General features: G+C 47.3%; 1 protein-coding gene across 1 annotated transcript in view; it reads left to right on the top strand.

The window, feature by feature from the left end:
- The first annotated feature begins 4113 nt into the window (after positions 1 to 4113).
- ROR1 (receptor tyrosine kinase like orphan receptor 1) overlaps positions 4114 to 19044 on the top strand; it is a 150148-nt gene continuing 135217 nt past the window's right edge. Inside the window, 1 exon segment of the mRNA XM_066325353.1 lies at positions 4114 to 4219. Within this exon segment, the coding sequence (XP_066181450.1) occupies positions 4117 to 4219 (103 nt within the window). The 5' untranslated portion in view covers positions 4114 to 4116.

Here is a 19044-nt window from a genome sequence, read left to right as displayed (position 1 = left end):
AAAATCTGGTATAGATTAATAGGAATATTAGTGAAAGCTGGAAAGGAAAACAAGGATTCTTTTCTAATGTGACATGATACTCAAGAACACACATTGTCAGTAACTACAAGTGTGTAATGTTTCTCTTTTATTTTGCTGTACTTCTGACACGATTCTCTGACAATGCTTTGCTTATCATCCTCTTGTGAGGTTTATTGTACTTACAAATCACTCCCAGACAGCTTCTTTGCTATCTTTTCATTAAAAAAAAAAAAAAAAAGAATAAAAAAGTTTTGCAAATAATACATTTTCCCTGCGGGACCTAATTCCACAAAGATATTGACTACAAGCCTGTCGTTGTTTTAAAATATATGGCCACGTATCAAATGGTTGATTCTTCTCCCCAGAGTCACCTTCTGAAACTTTATGTGTGCACTTAATCTCCCAAATATCCCGACACCAGGGAGGAGAAACTCAGTTTGTCCTCCCAAGCCAGTGCTTGTCCCAACCTGGAATTCTTTTTGCCATCAGATCACTGTGGATACTCATTTTGGGGTCTTTAGGGCTGTGTCCACTCCAGTTCCTTTGTTTAATATATTTTTAGCCCTTCCACTGTGGGATGACAGACTGCAGCATGTTAAAGCAGGGAGAATATTTGTATTGATTTCCAAATGCTGCAGATTGAGAGCAGATGTACCACGTATTCCCCAAACGTATGTTTTAACTTTCATTTATGTGCTGTGCTGAGCAGCCTGCGAGCCAGGAAGTGATTTATATCTGCTAATTGCATGCACTTTGGTAGATTTGCAGCTAAAAATAAGTGGTTTGTTTTTTAATTATAAATGATTTATCCTCTCACGCTGCATGGAGCTAAAACTTCGAAGCTAAATGAGAACTCGGAGAATCTGCATTTAGTTTTCTGCATCTGCCACGGGCTTTTTTTTTTCTCTTTAGTGGGTTATCCCTGTGCCCAGCTCAGAGGAATCTGGATCTCATGGACATCTTACTTCAGAGAGATGAAGGAAACCCTTTTGTGTTGCAGCTGAAGAGGTGTAGCAGCAGCTGCTGCCAAGAGCAATGGTTCAGTGCAGACCCTGCAGAAGGGTTCCCCTCACCTTTGCTGGATCCAACACTCCGCCAGCTGCGGGGAATCGGCGCCAGCCGCTGCTCCGGGGGAACATCGCTCCCATTCCCTCTCACCAGAGGGTTCATTGAATGGAATTGCCTGCGGGGACACAAGGAAACACAAGAGGTGTTTTCTCGCGGGCAGCTCGCTGTTAGATCAGTCAGAAGTAACCTGGAATGTCACTTCAGAGGTCAGGGCAGGCAAGCCCGGGCTGGTGCGGCAGCCCCGCAATCCCAGCTGCACGGCCTGGCCTTCCCGCTGCCACAGCCCCGGTATTCCCGGTATTCCCTGTCTCCAGGAGAAGCGTCAGGCCCCTGAGGGCACTCAGCGCTCTCAGTGAGTCCACCCAACCTGCCTGGGGCTCTCTAGGCTCGGCTCTGGCCCCTCGGAGTCTGTCCCTGCAGCGCCCCTGTGCCTGGGTATAGAGCCTGCTAGTGCACGGACTGACTTCCCTGCTTGCCCTCAGACCTGCCCCATTCCCTGCTTCCCCCCACTCCTGTCCCATTCCCTGCTTCCCCTCAGACCTGCCCCATTCCCTGCTTCCCCTCAGACCTGCCCCATTCCCTGCTTCCCCTCACTCCTGTCCCATTCCCTGCTTCCCCTCAGACCTGTCCCATTCCCTGCTTCCCCTCAGACCTGCCCCATTCCCTGCTTCACCTCAGACCTGTCCCATTCCCTGCTTCCCCTCAGACCTGTCCCATTCCCTGCTTGCCCTCAGACCTGTCCCATTCCCTGCTTACCCTCAGACCTGCCCCATTCCCTGCTTCCCCTCAGACCTGCCCCATTCCCTGCTTCCCCTCAGACCTGTCCCATTCTCTGCTTCCCCTCAGACCTGCCCCATTCCCTGCTTCCCCTCAGACCTGCCCCATTCTCTGCTTCCCCTCAGACCTGCCCCATTCCCTGCTTGCCCTCAGACCTGCCCCATTCCCTGCTTCACCTCACTCCTGCCCCATTCCCTGCTTGCCCTCAGGCCTGCCCCATTCTCTGCTTCCCCTCAGACCTGCCCCATTCCCTGCTTGCCCTCAGGCCTGCCCCATTCCCTGCTTCACCTCCCTCCTGTCTCATCCCTGTGGACCTGTCTCACCCCTGTGGGCCTGCCGGCAGCCACTGTCCTGTGTCCCAGAGCCAGAATGTCCCATATTGCTGGAGTGGCTCCTGAGGAACGGCCCCTGAGCTGTTGTTGATTCTCAGCCTGATCTCAGACCTGCCTCACCACCATGAACTCACCTGATGGTCCTGGCTGGAGCTGAGCCTGTTCACCTGCATTAGAGATGGTGCTTCAGGCACCTAAAGTGGCAGAAACTCGAGCACTCAGGTCCCAGCAGCGGACAGTCCCTTCATGTGTCACACCAGATCCTAAACCACATCAAGCTTGGCTCGCTTTGTCCATTCCATCCACGTTTGTTTATTGGTCAGTTTTCCCGAGAAGTGGATAATCTCTTGTCCTTTTGCAGGCTGGTGAGAGGAGGTACATGTGCGTGTTTGTATGTGTCAGGAGAAGGTGGTTCCAGACCTCAAACTCCTTCCCTAACACACTGCCAGATGTTTATCTGGGTTTCTTCCTCCTCTTGAAAGTCTATTAGTGTCTGACAAGAAATACAAGATTCATATGGCAGAAGAAAAGCCTAAGGGATCTGATCTAGCAGGAAGCGAGGAGGAAACTCCTTTAATCTTGTCCTTGTTTCCACTCTGCTTATGAGCTTTTTATTAAACAGTTGCTGACTTTTGAAATCCTAAACCTAATCTAAGCATCCCAGGAATGTGATCGCTCTTCTGGATGGAAAGTAGTTATCACTCCTAGGAGCTTCAACCAGCTTTGGCAGTGTCCTCCAACTCCAGCAAAAAGGGAACTCCAACCCTCCTGTCCAAAATCTCACTTTCCAATCACCAGAGAGAGGGAAAAGCATATTTGGGGTCTGGGCTGGTCGACAAGGTGGGGATTGATCACGGGTTGGACTTGATGGTCTTGGAGGTATTTTCCAAACTCAACACTTCTGTGATTCTGTGAAAAGTGTGTCCCGCCAAGTGCAGTAATCCCAGACTGCGGCCACTGGATGTGGAGCAGCCCCTCAGGAAGGGATGGAAACCTTTCCAGTGTGATGACCATGCACCGGAATGGATCGTTCAGAGAAGAGGCAGAGTCTGCCTGACTAGAGCTTTTCCAGAACCCTCCGGACACAATCCCGTGCCATGTGCAGGGGCTGTTGGAGAAGGGAAGGCTGGACCACATCTCCCGCAGCGCTCCCTTCCAACTCCATTCTGTGACTCCGTGTCCGCTCACTCGATAATCCCGCAGGGCGATTCTGCGGAAAGCAGGACAATCCCGCAGGGACCGACCCTCGGGAGGAGAAGCGATCCCCCCGTAGGGACTGACCCCGAGGAACGGAAGGCGATTCCCCTCACAGGGACCGACCCTCGGGAGGAGAAGGTGAATCCCCTCACAGGGACCGACCCTCGGGAGGAGAAGGCGATTCCCAGCAGGGACTGATACTCGGGAAGAGAAGGCGAATCCCCCCGTAGTGACTGACCCTCGGAAAGAGAAGCAATCCCCTCACAGGGACCGACCCTCGGGAGGAGAAGGCGAATCCCCTCACAGGGACCGACCCTCGGGAGGAGAAGGCGATTGCCCCCGCAGGGCCCGACCCCGAGGAAGGGAAGGCAATTCCCCTCACAGGGCCCGACCCGAGGAAGGGAAGCGCTCCCCCCTCAGCGCCCCCTCAGCGCCGCGCCAGGCCCGCCCCGGGCCGGCTCTGTGAGGGCGGGCGGCTCCTCGGCGCGGGGACAAAATGGCGGCTATGGCGGCGCGCTGCCCGCGCGGGGGCGCTGCGGGCCCGGGCAGCGCTGACAGCGGGCAGGGCTCGGGGCTCGGGGCTCGGGGCTGAGGGCGGCGGTGCCCGGCCCCGCTCCCTTCCCCGCCCGCGCCGCCTTCCCCGCCCGCCCGCCCGCCGGCACAGCGCGGGACGGAGCAGCGGCGGCCCCGCGGTGGATGCGGGAGCAGCGCCGGCTCAGGAATGCAGCAGCCGGGCGGCGCGGACGGGAGCCTCCCGCTGCTGCTGCCGCTGCTGCTGCTGCTGCGGACGGGCAGCCGAGCCGAGCCCGGGGACGCCACGCAAGGTAAGGGGGACGGTCCCGGGGTGAGAGGAGCCGGGCCGCCACCGAGGGGAGCCTCCCGGGAACTAGCTCGGGGTCTTATGCTCGGTCTGTTCTTTAATTGCTTCGTCAGGAAAAAAAAAAAAAAAAAAAAAAGAGAAAAAAGAAAAGCTCTTTCTAAGTGTTGGGCCAAGTGAGCGTTCCCCATTGCCAGGCGGTCCCGCTTTGCGGTCCGTGGCTGATGGTGCCCGCGGTGTGTTATCGCACACGGGACTGGTCCCTTGGAGCCGGCTCTCGGGGCTTTGCCATCTCACCCCCCGTGTGTCCCTCAAAAGCGTTTGTTGATTGATTTATTTATCTGTTCATTTCTTAAAACCGAAAGAATCTCCGTTCTGCTTTCAGCGAGTGGTATTTCTCCCCCGATCATTCTGCTTTATCAAGGGTTCTGATTCTCTCATTCCAGCTTTTTTTTTTTTTTTTTTTTTTTTTTTTTTTTTTTTTTTTTGCGAGGGATTTATGTGTGAAACTTCGCGCAGCTCAGGCATAAAGGGACCTTGGGGTTGGGATGGCTGGAATTGGGCAAGGACTGATTCCTTCAGGCCGAGTCAGTAAAAAGTGAGCAGTGTTTTTTGGACGCCTGCATGAGAATTTCGCTGAGAGTCGGACGTACGTGAGCTCCGGCTCCTCCAAAGCGTTCTGTGGTGGGTTCTTCAATCACAACCCACCTCTGAGAACTGCTGGTTGATCGCATGCCTGTCTTTAACGTTTTATAAGTTATTTAATAATATTATAATTTAAAATATTAGTATAAAAAGTGGGGGGAAAAAGTGGACGCGAAAGAGAGAAAGTTGATGAAAAAGCCAAATTTTAACCCAAATTCTAAATGTCGTGGGATAACTGCCTTTAAAAATGTGCTGGTAGCGAACAGATGTAACTCTCTTGTCATATCCCTGTGCCTGGATTTGTGCCGGTGTTCCAGCGTGTCCCTAAGGATGCCGTTCCTGTGTGTGAGGCAGTGGATCTGTTGGAATGACTTCCCCAGGTCCCAGGAGTCTCGTGGTGCAGATTCAATGGCTGGATGAGTTCTAGCTCGGGGTCGGAATTCTTCATGACATCTCAATGGGAAAATTTTCAGAAGTTGTTTTCTAAGGTCTCAAGGGAATGCTGTGTATGCTTAACAAATAGCTGCATTTTAAAAGGGGGAAAAAAGGCTATTTATCCCCTGTTTTTTTAGATAATTTCAAAGCTTTAGGGCAAGACGAGGATTTTTGTGCATGTTTCAAAGAGCCTAGAAGGGAAAAATAAAACTTCATTAGCATAAAGCAACTGATCACTTTGGGTCTGAAAGCATTTCTTATTTCCTGTGCATTCTGCTGGGAAGTACCTATCCGAGCATGGATTCATCTATATGTGAATATATTAATAGAGTCATTATTAGTCATTATATATTAACGCAGTCATTACACTACAGGCCATTAGTACAAGTTACACCAAGAGGGGTTTCAGGTCAGTAGAAGAAAGCAGGGTTTTTTTAATAGTGAGAACAGTAATTCACCAGAATTACCACCCCAGGGATGTGGTGGAATCCCAGTGACTGGAGGTTTCCAAGATGAGGCTGGATAATCTCAGCCCTTTCCCACAAAAGGCTGGACCAGGTGATGTTCCAGCCTGGACTGTGATCAGTGATCATGCACAGTTACTTTTCACAATAAAGTATTTCCTGTATTTTAAATAATATTATTGGCAAATGCTTACAGCATGGATTTATGGGCAGGTCAAGTGATTTATTTATTTTTTATGGATAGGCATCTGTCCCATGTCCAACCACCTACTAGGTTTTCCCCCAAACTAGGTCTTGTGGAAGAATAAGGGAACCTGAACATCCCAACACCAATTAAAAAGACACCAAACAAAGAAAAATCCTGTTCTAAAAAGTTGTACAGATTTCTTTAAGGTGACAGTCGTGGTTGGGTAAATAGAGTTTGCTCTATCAGAAACCCAGCCCAGACAGAACCTTCAGTCCTACCCTTTAACCCTGCCATTTTCAGAAAGAGAATGTGGACCACTGTCTCCTGCTGCTGCCTTTTTGTCCATGACCTTTCCTTGCAGGGAGCAAAACAACCCCAAAAAGCTTTCTACATTCACTGCCTTTAACCTGTGCTCTTCCCAAGGGCGCTCATGGGCTGGCCCGACTGTTCCAAATAAAAACACAAAGTTAATGTCAATTTAAGGAGCAGCTTCTCTCCAGCTTGGAGATATATATATATATATATATATTTTTTTTTTTTTTTCAATGTGTGGCTCTGGATATTCCCAGCTCAGCTCAATTATTGTTCTTCCAGACCACGGAACTTGGTGTTGAGTCACAGTGGAAGAAGTGTGAATGATAAAAAAAACCCCCATTTTAGAAGCATGGAGTAAACCCACAGATCTCTAGGTTGTGTTTTAGATTGTAGGGGTGCTGCTGGTTTCCTTGGAAGTTGTCAGATAAAGTTCCCCAGCTCTCGATTAGTCCCTGTGGTTAATTGTTTCATCCCTGGGTCACAGGCTGCTGCTTCAGCCCCAGTCCGGGAATGAGTTTAAAAACAAACAAAATGCTTTTGTTGCCTTAAGCCTCTAAGAGGATGAGGGTAGATGTCACTGTTTGAGGTTATAGCCTTGTATTTCTAGACAAAAGTGGCTTGAAGTAGCAGCAAATTATCTTCAGGACATCGTTTCTTTGTTTCTATAATGAACTTCTACTGAAACTGCTGTGTTAATTACGTCCTCGCAGGGATTTAAAGTGTTGCAAATGAGAGTTAGGCAGGAGAGTATTTTAAAGCTTGTGTGTATGGATTTAAACAGGCAAAGAGAAGGGGGGAAGAAAAGAGTTTCCCTGAGGTGTGACACTGGATCCCGCTCTTTGGAAACAGATGTAGAAATCCAGCAGTCTGCTGGGACTCCAAAGAGCACCACGGAGTTGAAAACTCTTTTTAAAAAATCTCTAACTAAATGCAGCTGCTTTACACACAGCGATTGTCTTGCGAGCCGGAAACGTGCAGAAAGTTAACTCAGACAAAAGAAAAAGTGTAAACCTTTCCTTCCCCGAGCCCTGGAGAAAACCAAACCAAACCAAACCAAGAGAACCAACAAACCCTTCAGTCCTCCTGAGCTGCAAATCCGATGTTGGCGCGGTTGTTGTGTGAAGTGTTGTGTCTCAAGGAGCAGTTTGGAGGTGTTTTTTGTCACCGGGGTGTTTTGTGCTGTGCTCTCCCCTTTGCCCGGGGTGTCCTGGTGATGGTTCTGCTCCTTCCCGGGGGAAATGGTTCCCTGGCACAGCTGGAGAGTCTCACACCCGGCCGGGCAGAGGTGGAGGTGTGATGCTGATCGCCCAGACAGGCTCCTCCGTATCCAAACAAGTAGCAAATCCAGTTATTTGACTGTTAAGATGCCGTCTTTGATCCAGGTTTCTGCTTTTAAAAATTAGCAAACCCCGTGCTGTGTCTTGAAATCAGCTCCCTAAAGCTGAGCTCAAAGAAATTGTGGGTGGTTTGGGGTTGGGGCAGCACCAAACAGCTGAATAATGAAGTGACTTTGTAGGGCTTTTCTTGTTTCTTTTTCATTGTAATCAAGGAGATATTGAAAGTCAATGAATCTGCACATTTATGAATGGACCAGCAGTGAAATGAATAAATGAGGGCTGTTGTCAGTGATTCCTTGTAAATAAAAGCAAAATACTGGTGTTAGCTGAAGGATACTTCTGCGGGTGTGTGTGTGTGTGTCTGTGTGTGTGTATGATTGCACTTTTACATCCTTTATGATGAAGTGCTTTAAAATTCCTGAAATTCTACATTTGGTGTAAAGTTTCATTTGGTCAGGTGCTGCAGAGGAAGTTACAATTTAATTATTTTTTTTGTCTGTTTACAAGCAAGGTCACTGCTGTCCTTGCCAGGAGAGTGGCATGTGAGAGGCTTGGAGATGTTTAATGTCATTTAATTGGGCTGGAACGACAGGATAGTCAGGGGGGGCTGTGAAGTTTGCCAAGGTGGAAAAACTGAATAATTTCAGCTTAAATATATGTATCACTAGCGTGTGATGTAATGACAAAGCTCTAAATATTACCCTGATTTAATAGTAAAATTCTTCGGAGTCCCCCAGGGAATATAATGTAAAATAAAAGAACTTGCCTATATTTGGACTCTAATGCACTGTGATATTGAAAATGGTGCTCTGCCAAAGTCAGGCAGCTTGGGGAAAAGAAGTAGCTGGAGAAAGGAACCCTTGAGTGAGGAAAGCAATAACCCAGGCTCCTCAGCCTGCTTCCATGCCAGCACCCTGGTGTGAGGAAGATTGCTTTCCAGCATCTCCTCCTGCAGTGGAGGCTCTGGAGTGCCACTGTTCCCAAGTCAATGTGCAGGGCAGTGATGGAAGTGAGTGCCTCATGGAGGGAATGCCATGGCTGGTGTCGCTGGCATGGACACGGGTTTGGAGGGTGATTATCAGGCAGGATTCCTGACAAAGTCCTGCCGAGTGCTCCAAGAGGAGCAGAAGGCCCAGCAGTGCCTGGAGGAGGCACTGACACGGATAAATGGGCTGTGGGGCCGGGGCTGTGTGTACAGAGCCGCCCTTTCTCTGCCGTTTCTCAACAAGTCATTAGTGGAGTCCACACCCAAGGCAGGAGCAGGAGAAAGCTCAGGTCAAGGCTGCTCTGTTGCTTCACTAATTTCTGTGGGGTTTTTGTGCTTCATGCCCTGTTCTAACCCCTTTGGAGAGCTGTGTGGACTCTGGTTTATCACAGAGGGTAAAGGACAGCAAGAAATGGTCTTGCAGGACAGATCTTGGATCACTGGTGTTGCTGGATGATGCTGTGTTCCTGTGGGCTGGAATGTGCCAATTTGGAGGTGCTGGTCCAGGCCTGGCTTCACCCACCTGGGCCCTGCTGAGATTTTCTGATCTGTTTGTCTTGTTACCAGTGACTCTGGGAAATGGCTGAGGCTGAGTCAGGGGAGGTTTAGGCTGGATATCAGGAAAAAGATTCTTCCCCCAGAGGGTGTTTGGGCACTGCCCAGCCTCCCCAGGGAATGGTCACAGCTCCAAGGCTGCCAGAGCTCCAGGAACATCTGGACAACGTTCTCAGGGACAGAGTGGGATTGGTGGGGTGTCCGTGCAGGGCCAGGAGCTGGACTGGATGATCCTTTGGGGTCCCTTCCAGCTCAGGCTTCTCTGATTCTATGATGTCACACTGGAGACAGGAATCCTGAGCTTATTTATTGTGCCCTGGGAATGTTTGAAGGCAAAGAAAATCTGTCTGCTTTTTGTGTCAGGGAAAGCTAAAAAAAATAGCAAATAAGGCAAGTCCCTGTGTGTACAGGCAGCCAGTGTCCCAAAGAGCTGGAGCAGAAGTGCTGGGAATTTTGTGCAGATGTTCCATGGTCTCTACAAGCCCTGCTGATGCTCTGGGCTGTGCAGAGATGTGCTTTCACTCACTCACAGATATTTGGGACTAGCTTTAAGTCAGGACTTCGCCATCCCAATGTGCACTGGGAAAGTTTCATCACTGGGTGAGTTCTTGAGAAAAGTTCGCGCAGGCTCTGGGGGAAGCCTGGATTTCATTAAAAGCTTTTTTTTCAAGCTGCTCAGGTCATATGCTGAAACTGATACGGCACAAGGGCTTCCTGTGACCTTCTGCTCCTTCCCTCCCAGGGCTGTCCCTGGTGTGTCTCCCTGTCCCGTTCCCAGATGCTCTGTCTGTCTGCACAGCCCTGAACATCATCTGCTCCAGGCAGATCCAGGAAGGAGCTGGAATGGTGGAGCTGGGAGCCAGAGCACAGCAGCAGGCCATGGGAAATGGAGAGATCAGAGATAAGCGAGGGAAAAATGCTTGACAGCTTTGTAACCTCCTCACACATTCCCTCCAGAGACAGGGAATGGAGCTGGGGATGCTTTTCCTGCCCTGGGAACTGGAGACTGGCTCTGGAAGGATATGCACTTTCCCTCCAGAGACTGGGAATGGAGCTGGGGATGCTTTTCTTACCCTGGGAACTGGAGATTGGCCCTGGAAGGATGTGCACTTCCACAGTCACAGTGTGAACACACCTCTGCAAAGCTGCTCTGGTGGCCCAATCCCCCCTGAAGGTGCTGAGCTGAGCTTTAAAGGATGGAGGCTGTAAAGGTGATGAGCTGCCTGAGGCTGTCCATGGTGTGGCTGGTCCATACAGAACACCATGGCTACTCCTGCAGAGTGAGAACATGTGCTGGAGAAGGAGGGATTGGGATCTGAGTGGCCTTAATTTCAAAATTCTTGAGGGCCTTTAGCTCTTCCCACGTTGACATCCACTCCTGTGGAACATTTAACGTGTAGAGGGGGTTTGTTCTCTCTCTGGATTCAGTTTCAGCCATTCTGTCCTCAAAGGTAAGTGTGACTGTGAACACACAGAGGTCTCTAGAAGACAGAAGCTTGGTCAGATGATAAAATAATAAAATCAATGTTAGAACTAAGATTAGATCTGGTTTTCCTCAAGTGAGTTCCTCTTTGCAAAACCTCTGTCATTTTTTCTCCTCATGGAGAGGAACCATCCTGGTTGTACAGGGAACGTCTCACCTGTGACACCTTTATGGAGTTAATGTACATCTGAGCCCTGTGCAGTCTGCACTGCATTTACAACAGCTCTTGCCTCTCCCAGTTTTTCCTGTAAGGGGTCAGTTATCATGGGTGAGCATCTCTTCTCCAAAATTAACTTGGCCTCAAATGAAAGGAAGTGTCTTTATAATTGTTTTGTTTACTCCGAAGTACTTGATGTGCTGTATAAGTAACAAGCGTTCTGTGCGTTTTCATTTGGAATTCTTTTTTGTGTATGTTAATTATTCCTTCCATATGTTTGGATTTCTCTTTATAAAAACACATTATCTCTCTGTGAATTGAATGAAACTCTGTAGCACGATGGAGACATCTCTTTTTCTCCAGAACGTGCTGAGTGGAGAGAGCAGCACGTTGAGCTCTGCTTTCAGTGAGTTTCACCTACAGTGACAAGAGGTCATTGAATTCCCAGCTGATTGTCAGGAAGATGGATTTATATCATTAAATGCTTTCAGGAGGCCAAGGAAGAGCTCGTGGTGGACCTTTGCTTCTGCCTGCTGGCATCTCTGAGGAGGCTGAAACACTTCATGCTCACCAGAGGATGTTTCTGAACCGAGGGCCCCTGACTTTTACATTCACTTTTCTTGGCAGCCTGACAGAGCCCAAGTCTGGCAACCTTTGTAAGTGAGATGCAACAAGCCTCGCTTATTTCTGCTATTGCTCTGTCACTGTGTTTTTAATTTACTGTAATTCAAGAACTGACACAATGCTGCAGTAAATAAATGGGCTGTGAACATTCTCATAGACCTTGGGCATCCAGCTCAGGGCAGGATTTAGCTTTTAATTAACACTGTCCATGAGATTTATTGTTAACATTGCATCCTTTTAAATAAGTCAATCTGAAGTTGATTAAGAGATAAATAATTGAAACCTGCTGTGGGATAACATGATGAATTCTAGTGGATGCAGCAGTGGAGCACCATTGGAGCTCCAGACCCCTTTTCTCCTGAGTTTTGGGTCATTCTCATAAGCTGGAGTTTGTCATTATATTTTCTGTGCAGGATTTGTTGCTCTGTGTTGAAAAAAAAAAAAAAAAAAAAGTGTTCTTCAGTATATTAAGAACAGAAGCATTTTACCTGTGTATCAACTGCATTCTTAGTACAGCAAAGAGCTTTAGGAAGGCCTTGGGACACCCTGGTAAAAACCCTTACAGGGTTTTTGCTCCTTTCAGCCCCCTCTGCTACATAAATTCTCCAAAAAGAGGCCCAGGCAAGGGAAGAGGCTGTAAAGGCATCCTCTCACTGTAGGGGAATCTTATTAGCAAAATTATGTTTCATCAGGGATTAAGAGAATATACTGACCTGATTTTCTTGTGTTAGATAGGGAGAGATGATATCTGTTTTGCCCTTTTCCTTTTGAGAGCCTGCTTGTAGAGTGTGATTTATGTTCTTGCATTCTCTGTTTGTGATTGGTCTTTTTAAAAATCCTAATGAGTATTTCTGTCTATCCGCCCCTGAGCAGCAGTAAAATGTTCACAAACTTGAGAGTATTTTATGTGCAGGACTTAAGACAATTTTCTCTTAAATTCTGTGATCTCCTGCTTGTCCCAGCAGCAAAAATGGTCCTGATATGAGGAGCTGTGTGACCAACCCCTCTCATTTCAGGCTGAAAAGCTCCAGGGAATGTCAGTATCAATATTTTATTGGTTGAGTTGCTCAGGGTGAGACAGTTTAGGTTGGGCATTTAGTGGACTGGGCCATCCCTTCCTGAACTGAACTGATTTCGCTGGGGAGCCAAATTTGACACTGATCACACTTTTGGCTCTGCTTTCAACATTTCTGTAGGTCCTAATGGTTCTGGGGGAGTTCTTTGCTCTGTCTTGAAAACTTCAAAAGTTGAGAGGTGGTACTGGGGGAAAGAGAAAAAGGAGGTTGATAGGTGGTACAGTGAATTTTCAGGGAATTTGTGCAATAAAAAAGGAGAGACCACCTGCAAACTGACAGGATTTTTGGGGAGCTGAACATTTAATGTTGCTCTGTTGTCTTTTATGGGGTGTGTTCAGTTCTCTCATCCAAGAGAGAAGACTCAGTCCTGTCCAGTTCTCTCACGCAAGGCCATTCTGAAGTCTCTGGGCTTGGAGCTCTTTTTGGTCTCTTATATTTATCGTGGAGAACCTCTGGTACATCCAACTTCAAAAATCCGAGGGGTAGCTCTAAGAGCAATGCCCTTTTCCAGAAAGTTTTGACAGAATGCAGCACCCAAGTCTTAACTGGGCTTGTTGTCTGTGTCAGTAAATGAGTGAAGCTGTGGCCTCAGGCATCAGCCCATCCAGCGGGGTCACAGCAGGGACAGCAGTGCTGGCACTGCCTTTGCTTTGGGAAAATCAGAGTTCAGCCTTCTGCACAGGTCTGTCAGTGAGGTGCTGTTTATTTGGTTGTCAGCTCTACAGAAATCCCCTACCCAAACCCTGTAATTGTCGGATGTTCTGTTATCCTATTCCTCCTGCCAGTTATTATCTCCTGAGATTATCAAGGGTAACTTCACCTGGACTAATTGTAATAACTGACAAGGCCTGAGGGGAAGAATTCTGTCTCGGCAGTGCGAGGAGGGATTAGGTGTGTATATATTCCGTGTAATTTGCTGAGAGGTGTCTATGTACAGATCTGTCAGGAGAACTGTAAAATCATTTGAAATGTTGCAAGGGATAGAAGTGTGGTGATAGGAGGCTCAACTTTCTTCAGCTTTTGTTGCATTATCCCACTGAAGTGAATTTTATGGGCCTTTTTTTTCTGCCCTTGCCTGTATAAGCTGGTGTCAGGCTCCTTGAGAAGGCACTTATGTTCTTGAAGGATTATTGTGTTAATTTAGCTTTCATTTCATCAGGTATCAAGGCTTGATATTATCCTGCTGCTTGTTGCTCTGCTCTTACTGGGAATTACTGACACCAGAGATGTTGGGGATTACACTGAAGATGACAGAGGTGCAGCAAGGAAATAATTTTTGATCTTTGCTTGTTTTGCTGTCTTAAAGATCCTACAAGATCCTAAAGGTCCTGGTTATGGCTCAGTCATTCAGCAGTGCAGATTAAGACAGTCAATCTGAGCAGCAGAGCCTGACAGGTTTTCTGCCAGAATCCTTTAGAGGATGCATGTAATGAATCTTTTAGTAACTTTAGTGGGCAGTTGCTTTCAGCCAGCTGAAATATTTCCTGTGTAAAGGAAGACAGACTTTCCATGTGAAAGTCACGATGTGCTCACCCCTGGTGTGGGATATTATTGCCTGAAAAGAACTCCAAAGAATGAAACCCGGTCCGGCTAATGATGGTACTTGTTACCACAACACAAAGAAAGTGCACTGAAAATGTATTTTGATATATTTTCCTTATTTTTAGGCTCAAATCCTTTTTTTTTTTTTCCCTAGAAAATGCTTTTGCTGGCTTGTTTCTAGACAAGCTTCATCCAGCAGTGAACAAACGTAGAGTGTCCTGGAATATTTTATCCTGAAAACCAGGGAAGTGCAGTTCCCCTCATGGATTTTGTTGGATTCAAAGTTCATGTAGTGCTTAAAGAAATGGGAGAAACATTTTCTTTTGCTCCATTAAACTCCTGAGTGTTTCCCAACCTCTCTACTGTCCCAATGGACCCTGGTACCATTGAAATGGGGGTTTTTTGCCCTGTGTTTGTTTTTTTTTTTTTTTTTTTTTTTTTTTTTTTTTTTCTGTGGGGTTTTTTTTTGCTCCGTGGGTTTTTGGGTTTTTTTGCCCTGTGTGGGTTTTTTTTGTCCTGGTGTTTTGCTGGCGCCCCTTTCCCAGAGCTGGGAAATACCCACTGCAGAACGTGTGAAACTTGAATACTTGGGATTTTGTCTTGAAGCAGGATCCAGTGTTCCCTTTGCTTCCTGCACCAAATGCCAGGGGAGAAGGGAAGGTTTTGATGTGTGTGTGATGTGGGGCTGGCTCGGCCTGCAGGGATGAAAGACGAGTGTCACTTCCAGCTCTGGCTGCGGTAGCACAGGGGGCTGTTCTGCCATGGCTGGCCCAGGGAAAGGACAAAGCCAGGGCTTTGCAGACAGGAGAAAAAAAAGCAGCTCTGGGTGGGGGGATTGGATTTCTCCAAACAAAATATTGTCCAAAAATATTCACGGGCTTCAAATGAGCAGCCAAATGCAAATGGTTGCGCTTTTTGTTCCATATGTGTTCTCATGCTCTCTACCAACCTTAAGGATAATATCCCAATTTTTCCTCCAAAAACGTGCACAAAACCATCTCATCTGCCTACTAATAAATAATACAGAGTGCAGTTAAATCCTGATGAAAAGACACCATTTCTGTGAGGTATATTTCTCAGGCTGAACGTGGGACTTGAAATAATTTCCAAATTTTAACTCCATTTGTGTGTCAGGAAAACGTTTGCAGTACTTGGTGAAAGCTGTTGCAACTTGAGACAGTATTTGTTCTTGGAACCTATATTTAATAATTTCTTGTGCGGTTTAAGGAGAGCAATAGTTCTCAGAGCAAGACCTTTTCACATTTTGGAGGAATAGGGAGATAAAAAAGGAACTGTTTAATGCTGTGTGTTTAAATTTTGACTGGGAAGCAACCCCTGTCCCAGTCTCTTACGTGGCTTTTTTTGGCATTTATTACTTTCCTCATCACTGCATAGAGTTCTGAAATGAGTGATTTTTGTGTACGTAAAGAAAGGATTTTATAATCTTTGGGATTTTTCCGTTTTGCCTGAATCTATCAAACATTTGTTCAGATGAAGTGAAAGGGGGAGGCAGCTTCAAGTGTCTCTTTCCTGTTGCACAGAGCTTGATCCTTTCTGGAGTTCTGCAGAATTTCCCAGTTGGAGCCAAACTAGGAAACATTTTCGATACTTTGTGCTCATTCATCTTTGATGTTTGGGATTTGGGACTCGGGTGGTTTATTTTGGACATCAGCCCAGGTGAAAATGTGCTGGAAAAGGGGTGCACCTGGCAGGGGAGGCTCTGGCAGCCCTTTTCTGGCCGGCACCAACACCTTCTGCTCTGGACCAGTTTAAATCCAAGTTATTTCTGGGCTTTCCATCTCATCTCTGGATACTGGGATGTCTGAAGGTGCAGGAGGGTCAGCTCTGGAGAGCACAAGCACTAAATATTTGGATATTCACTTTCAGTGCCTGCTTGCCAGGGTGGAATTTTTGGGTAATTTTTTAGTGTTTTCCTGTGTTTTAAAGACAAAATTGCCCTCTGTGGGACTGAGTTGTTGGAGCTTTTGGAGGCACTGAACTTTGGGATTTGCTGTGCCTTGTTCAGCAGCGCTGGGAGGTTTGAAGGCACCATCCCACAGTGCAGCTGCTTTTTCACTCGCATTCCTTCGGGGGAACAGAGCACGCTCTGGACTGTGCCTTTGAGCTGCTCTGATGGATCATTTCTATTGGCAATTCACGGTCCTGGGGGGTTGTTTGGCTTTTCTGTGGATTCTTGTGTCAGCCAACAACTGCTCCCATGTTTTCTATTAACATCCCTTTCATTTGGGGAATGTGCTTTGCTTAATTGGATCTTTAAAGCCACAGGAGGATATTTTGACCAAACCTGTCCTTCCTTACACTCCAGTAAATTCAGATTTAAATGCATCCTGTACCTGATGCTGGTGATGAATCATTGAAGAGTCCGTGATAAATGCTACATCACGTACTTTGCACGCATTTTATTTTTAAAAAATTGTCTTTAAATGCATTTTTTTTGCACACATGGAGCAGTCAGAGGTTCACCTGAAGCCCCTGATGTGGTGTTAGAGATGTGCTGTAGTTCAGCCCTCCCGTGCACGTGATGAACAGCAGAGAAACACAAGCCATGAAGTCCTGCAGCAGTGCCAGCTCCTCAGTTGGTTTGTGTTTATAAACAGATGCTGCCTCTTTAATCTGCAGAGAGATTGGTGCATTCTCCACAGAGGGGCCGATTTACCAAGAGATGCAATCAATTTGTTTCCAAGCACAGACATGTCTGGGCTAATACAACACAGGCACACCAATAACAATGTACTTTTTAATGCTTTCTTCTTATTTTCCATTTTTTACTGACTGGGGTTATTAAAAAAAATATTAAAAAATCAGTCTGTACCACTTTAATTTTCAAGGGAGAAAGTACTGGGGAGCAGGATTACAGATGTTCACATGCCCAGACCCTGTTGGACTATTAACAGATGAAAAATCTGCAATATTATTTACCATGGCAGCTACAATGATTGACCTGTTATTTCTTTCAGAAACTTTGTTTATATTAGAAGCTTTATATCTCAAATAAAATTAGTTTTATGTGAAGGGGAACTACACTGGTGATGATTTAGTTTAGAAAATAATGTCAACACCCCAAAGGATTTCTGGTCTTTTGATTTTTCCAGCGTCCAATGGAAGCCTTGGGTAGGGGCTGAATAATGTCTGGTTCTGACTTCTGTGGCAGCACACAGAGAAGCGTCTTGACAGCTTCCAAAGCAATAATATCTTACTGATGTTCCAATATATGAATAACAGCCCGGGCTTTCTAGAGATTATCTTGCTGTAATGCAGTTCTGTAACATGCTGCAGCCAGATGAATGGAAACCCTTCAACATTTGGAAGAACAGGAATATATCTCTCTTAGAAATGTGTGTTGTAGCAGGGATGTGCAGGGACATTGTTTCGCTGAGCCACACTTGTGTTCTTTTAATTAAGAGGTGCAGTTAGCAGAGCACATGATACTCCTTCCTCCTCATGCTGTTTCTTTCCTCTTTTTCTAATCTCTGCTCTCCAGTGTGGTTTTTCTTCTTCACGGTCCTTGGGAGTCTTGTTTTTTCAAAGGGGTCCCCTGCTGACTATTCCGAGGTCTGTTTAAGCACTTTCTGCAGCTCTGATTGAAAAGAAGTTGTTCCCTTTGATTGCTGAAATCATTCCTCTGCTGTCTCTTGGTGTCTTTGTGGTGGCAGAGACAGGGAAGGGACCAAAGAGCTGCTGCTGCTTCTCTGTCCATGTGCTGTGGTGGTGCCTCATCCAGCACCTTGGGGTGAGATGTCCTTGGGATCCCGGGGCTGTGACAATGAGTCTTGGGCAAGGAATCACCGGTGAGAGGCTGTTCTGGGCAAACTGCTGCTGGAAAAGCTGGAAAAGGGCACTGCTGCTGCTGGCTCTGGTGCTTCCCAGCAGGCAAATCCTGCGGCAGGGTCTGGTGTTTTATCAGCCACAGCAAGAAGTGAGAACTCCTCCCGCTGGTCTCCATCCCCAGGCAGTGGCCGTGGGGAGAGAAAACACCTCAGCCTGTTGCCTCCTCCTCGGGGCTGGTTTGATTTCCCCTTTCCTCTCAGCTCTCTTTGCCCCACTGCCTGTGTTTGCCTTTTTTTCTTCCGTGTGCCAGCGAACGGTGCTAATTTATCCTCGTCCTGAGGAGATCTTTGAAAGAGGCAACAACTCCCCTCTGCGTTTAGGATCTGCTGGTTCCTCGGTGGCTGCGGTGGCAGAACCTCCAGCGCTCAAACTGAGGACATCTGTGTTTGTTCAAGGAGCAACAGGGGATGCAGCGGATGGGAAAGAGATGAAGTTTGCCGAGGCACCGCGAACTGGCAGGATAACCTAAAGAAAGTGTTAAATAACAATCACTGCTCAAGGCCCCAGTCCAGCAGAGCACTTAGCCCTAGGCTGGGAGTGTAAACAGCGCAGTTGATTGAAACGGGCCCAGTTTGGTGTTTAAGGTCCGAGCCCGCCTGAGTGCCTCCCTGGAGCTGCGCCTAAGTCACTGAGACTCGGGGTTGTTTTTCATTTACAGGAGTGAGGCTTGAAAATGCTGCTGCTTAGTGGTGTCCTGGGGCATCCCAGAGCTGGCGGAGGCTTATTGTTAGGGCTCTACCCCTGCTGCTGCTTTTCCTGCCGCTTGCACACGTGCTGCTTTGTCCTCGCTGGTTTTCCTGCTCCCAAGCCCAATGGCTTCTGCAGAATGGGGGTCTGGAAGATGCAAATCGTTCCTTCTGTGCCAGGGGAGTGGTGTCACTGGTCACCTTTTGCAACCCAGCTGGTGTGGTGGAAGAGCAGGAAGGGAAGGAGCAGTAAAAGCTGTGATGGGGAGGTGTCTTTCTGCTTTACTGGCATTAAATACATGCACAATTCTCAGTCTTGTGTACATACACTTAGAACTCGAGGTGAGGCTTGAAAATACAAATGTAGATAATCTCTTTTTGTGGCTCTTCAATCCATTTTAGAAGAGTTTCTTAAGGAAATGGGATTGTTTCAAGCAATTCTTTCCCTATGACTTTGATTAGTGGGTGGAACTTTCTTAATGGGTTGACCCC

The sequence above is a fragment of the Sylvia atricapilla genome, chromosome 9 (genome assembly GCF_009819655.1).
Source record: "Sylvia atricapilla isolate bSylAtr1 chromosome 9, bSylAtr1.pri, whole genome shotgun sequence".
In the NCBI taxonomy this organism is placed as follows: Eukaryota; Metazoa; Chordata; class Aves; order Passeriformes; family Sylviidae; genus Sylvia; species Sylvia atricapilla.
Note: the sequence above shows the minus strand (reverse complement) of the source record. Positions and strands in the feature narration are given on the sequence as shown.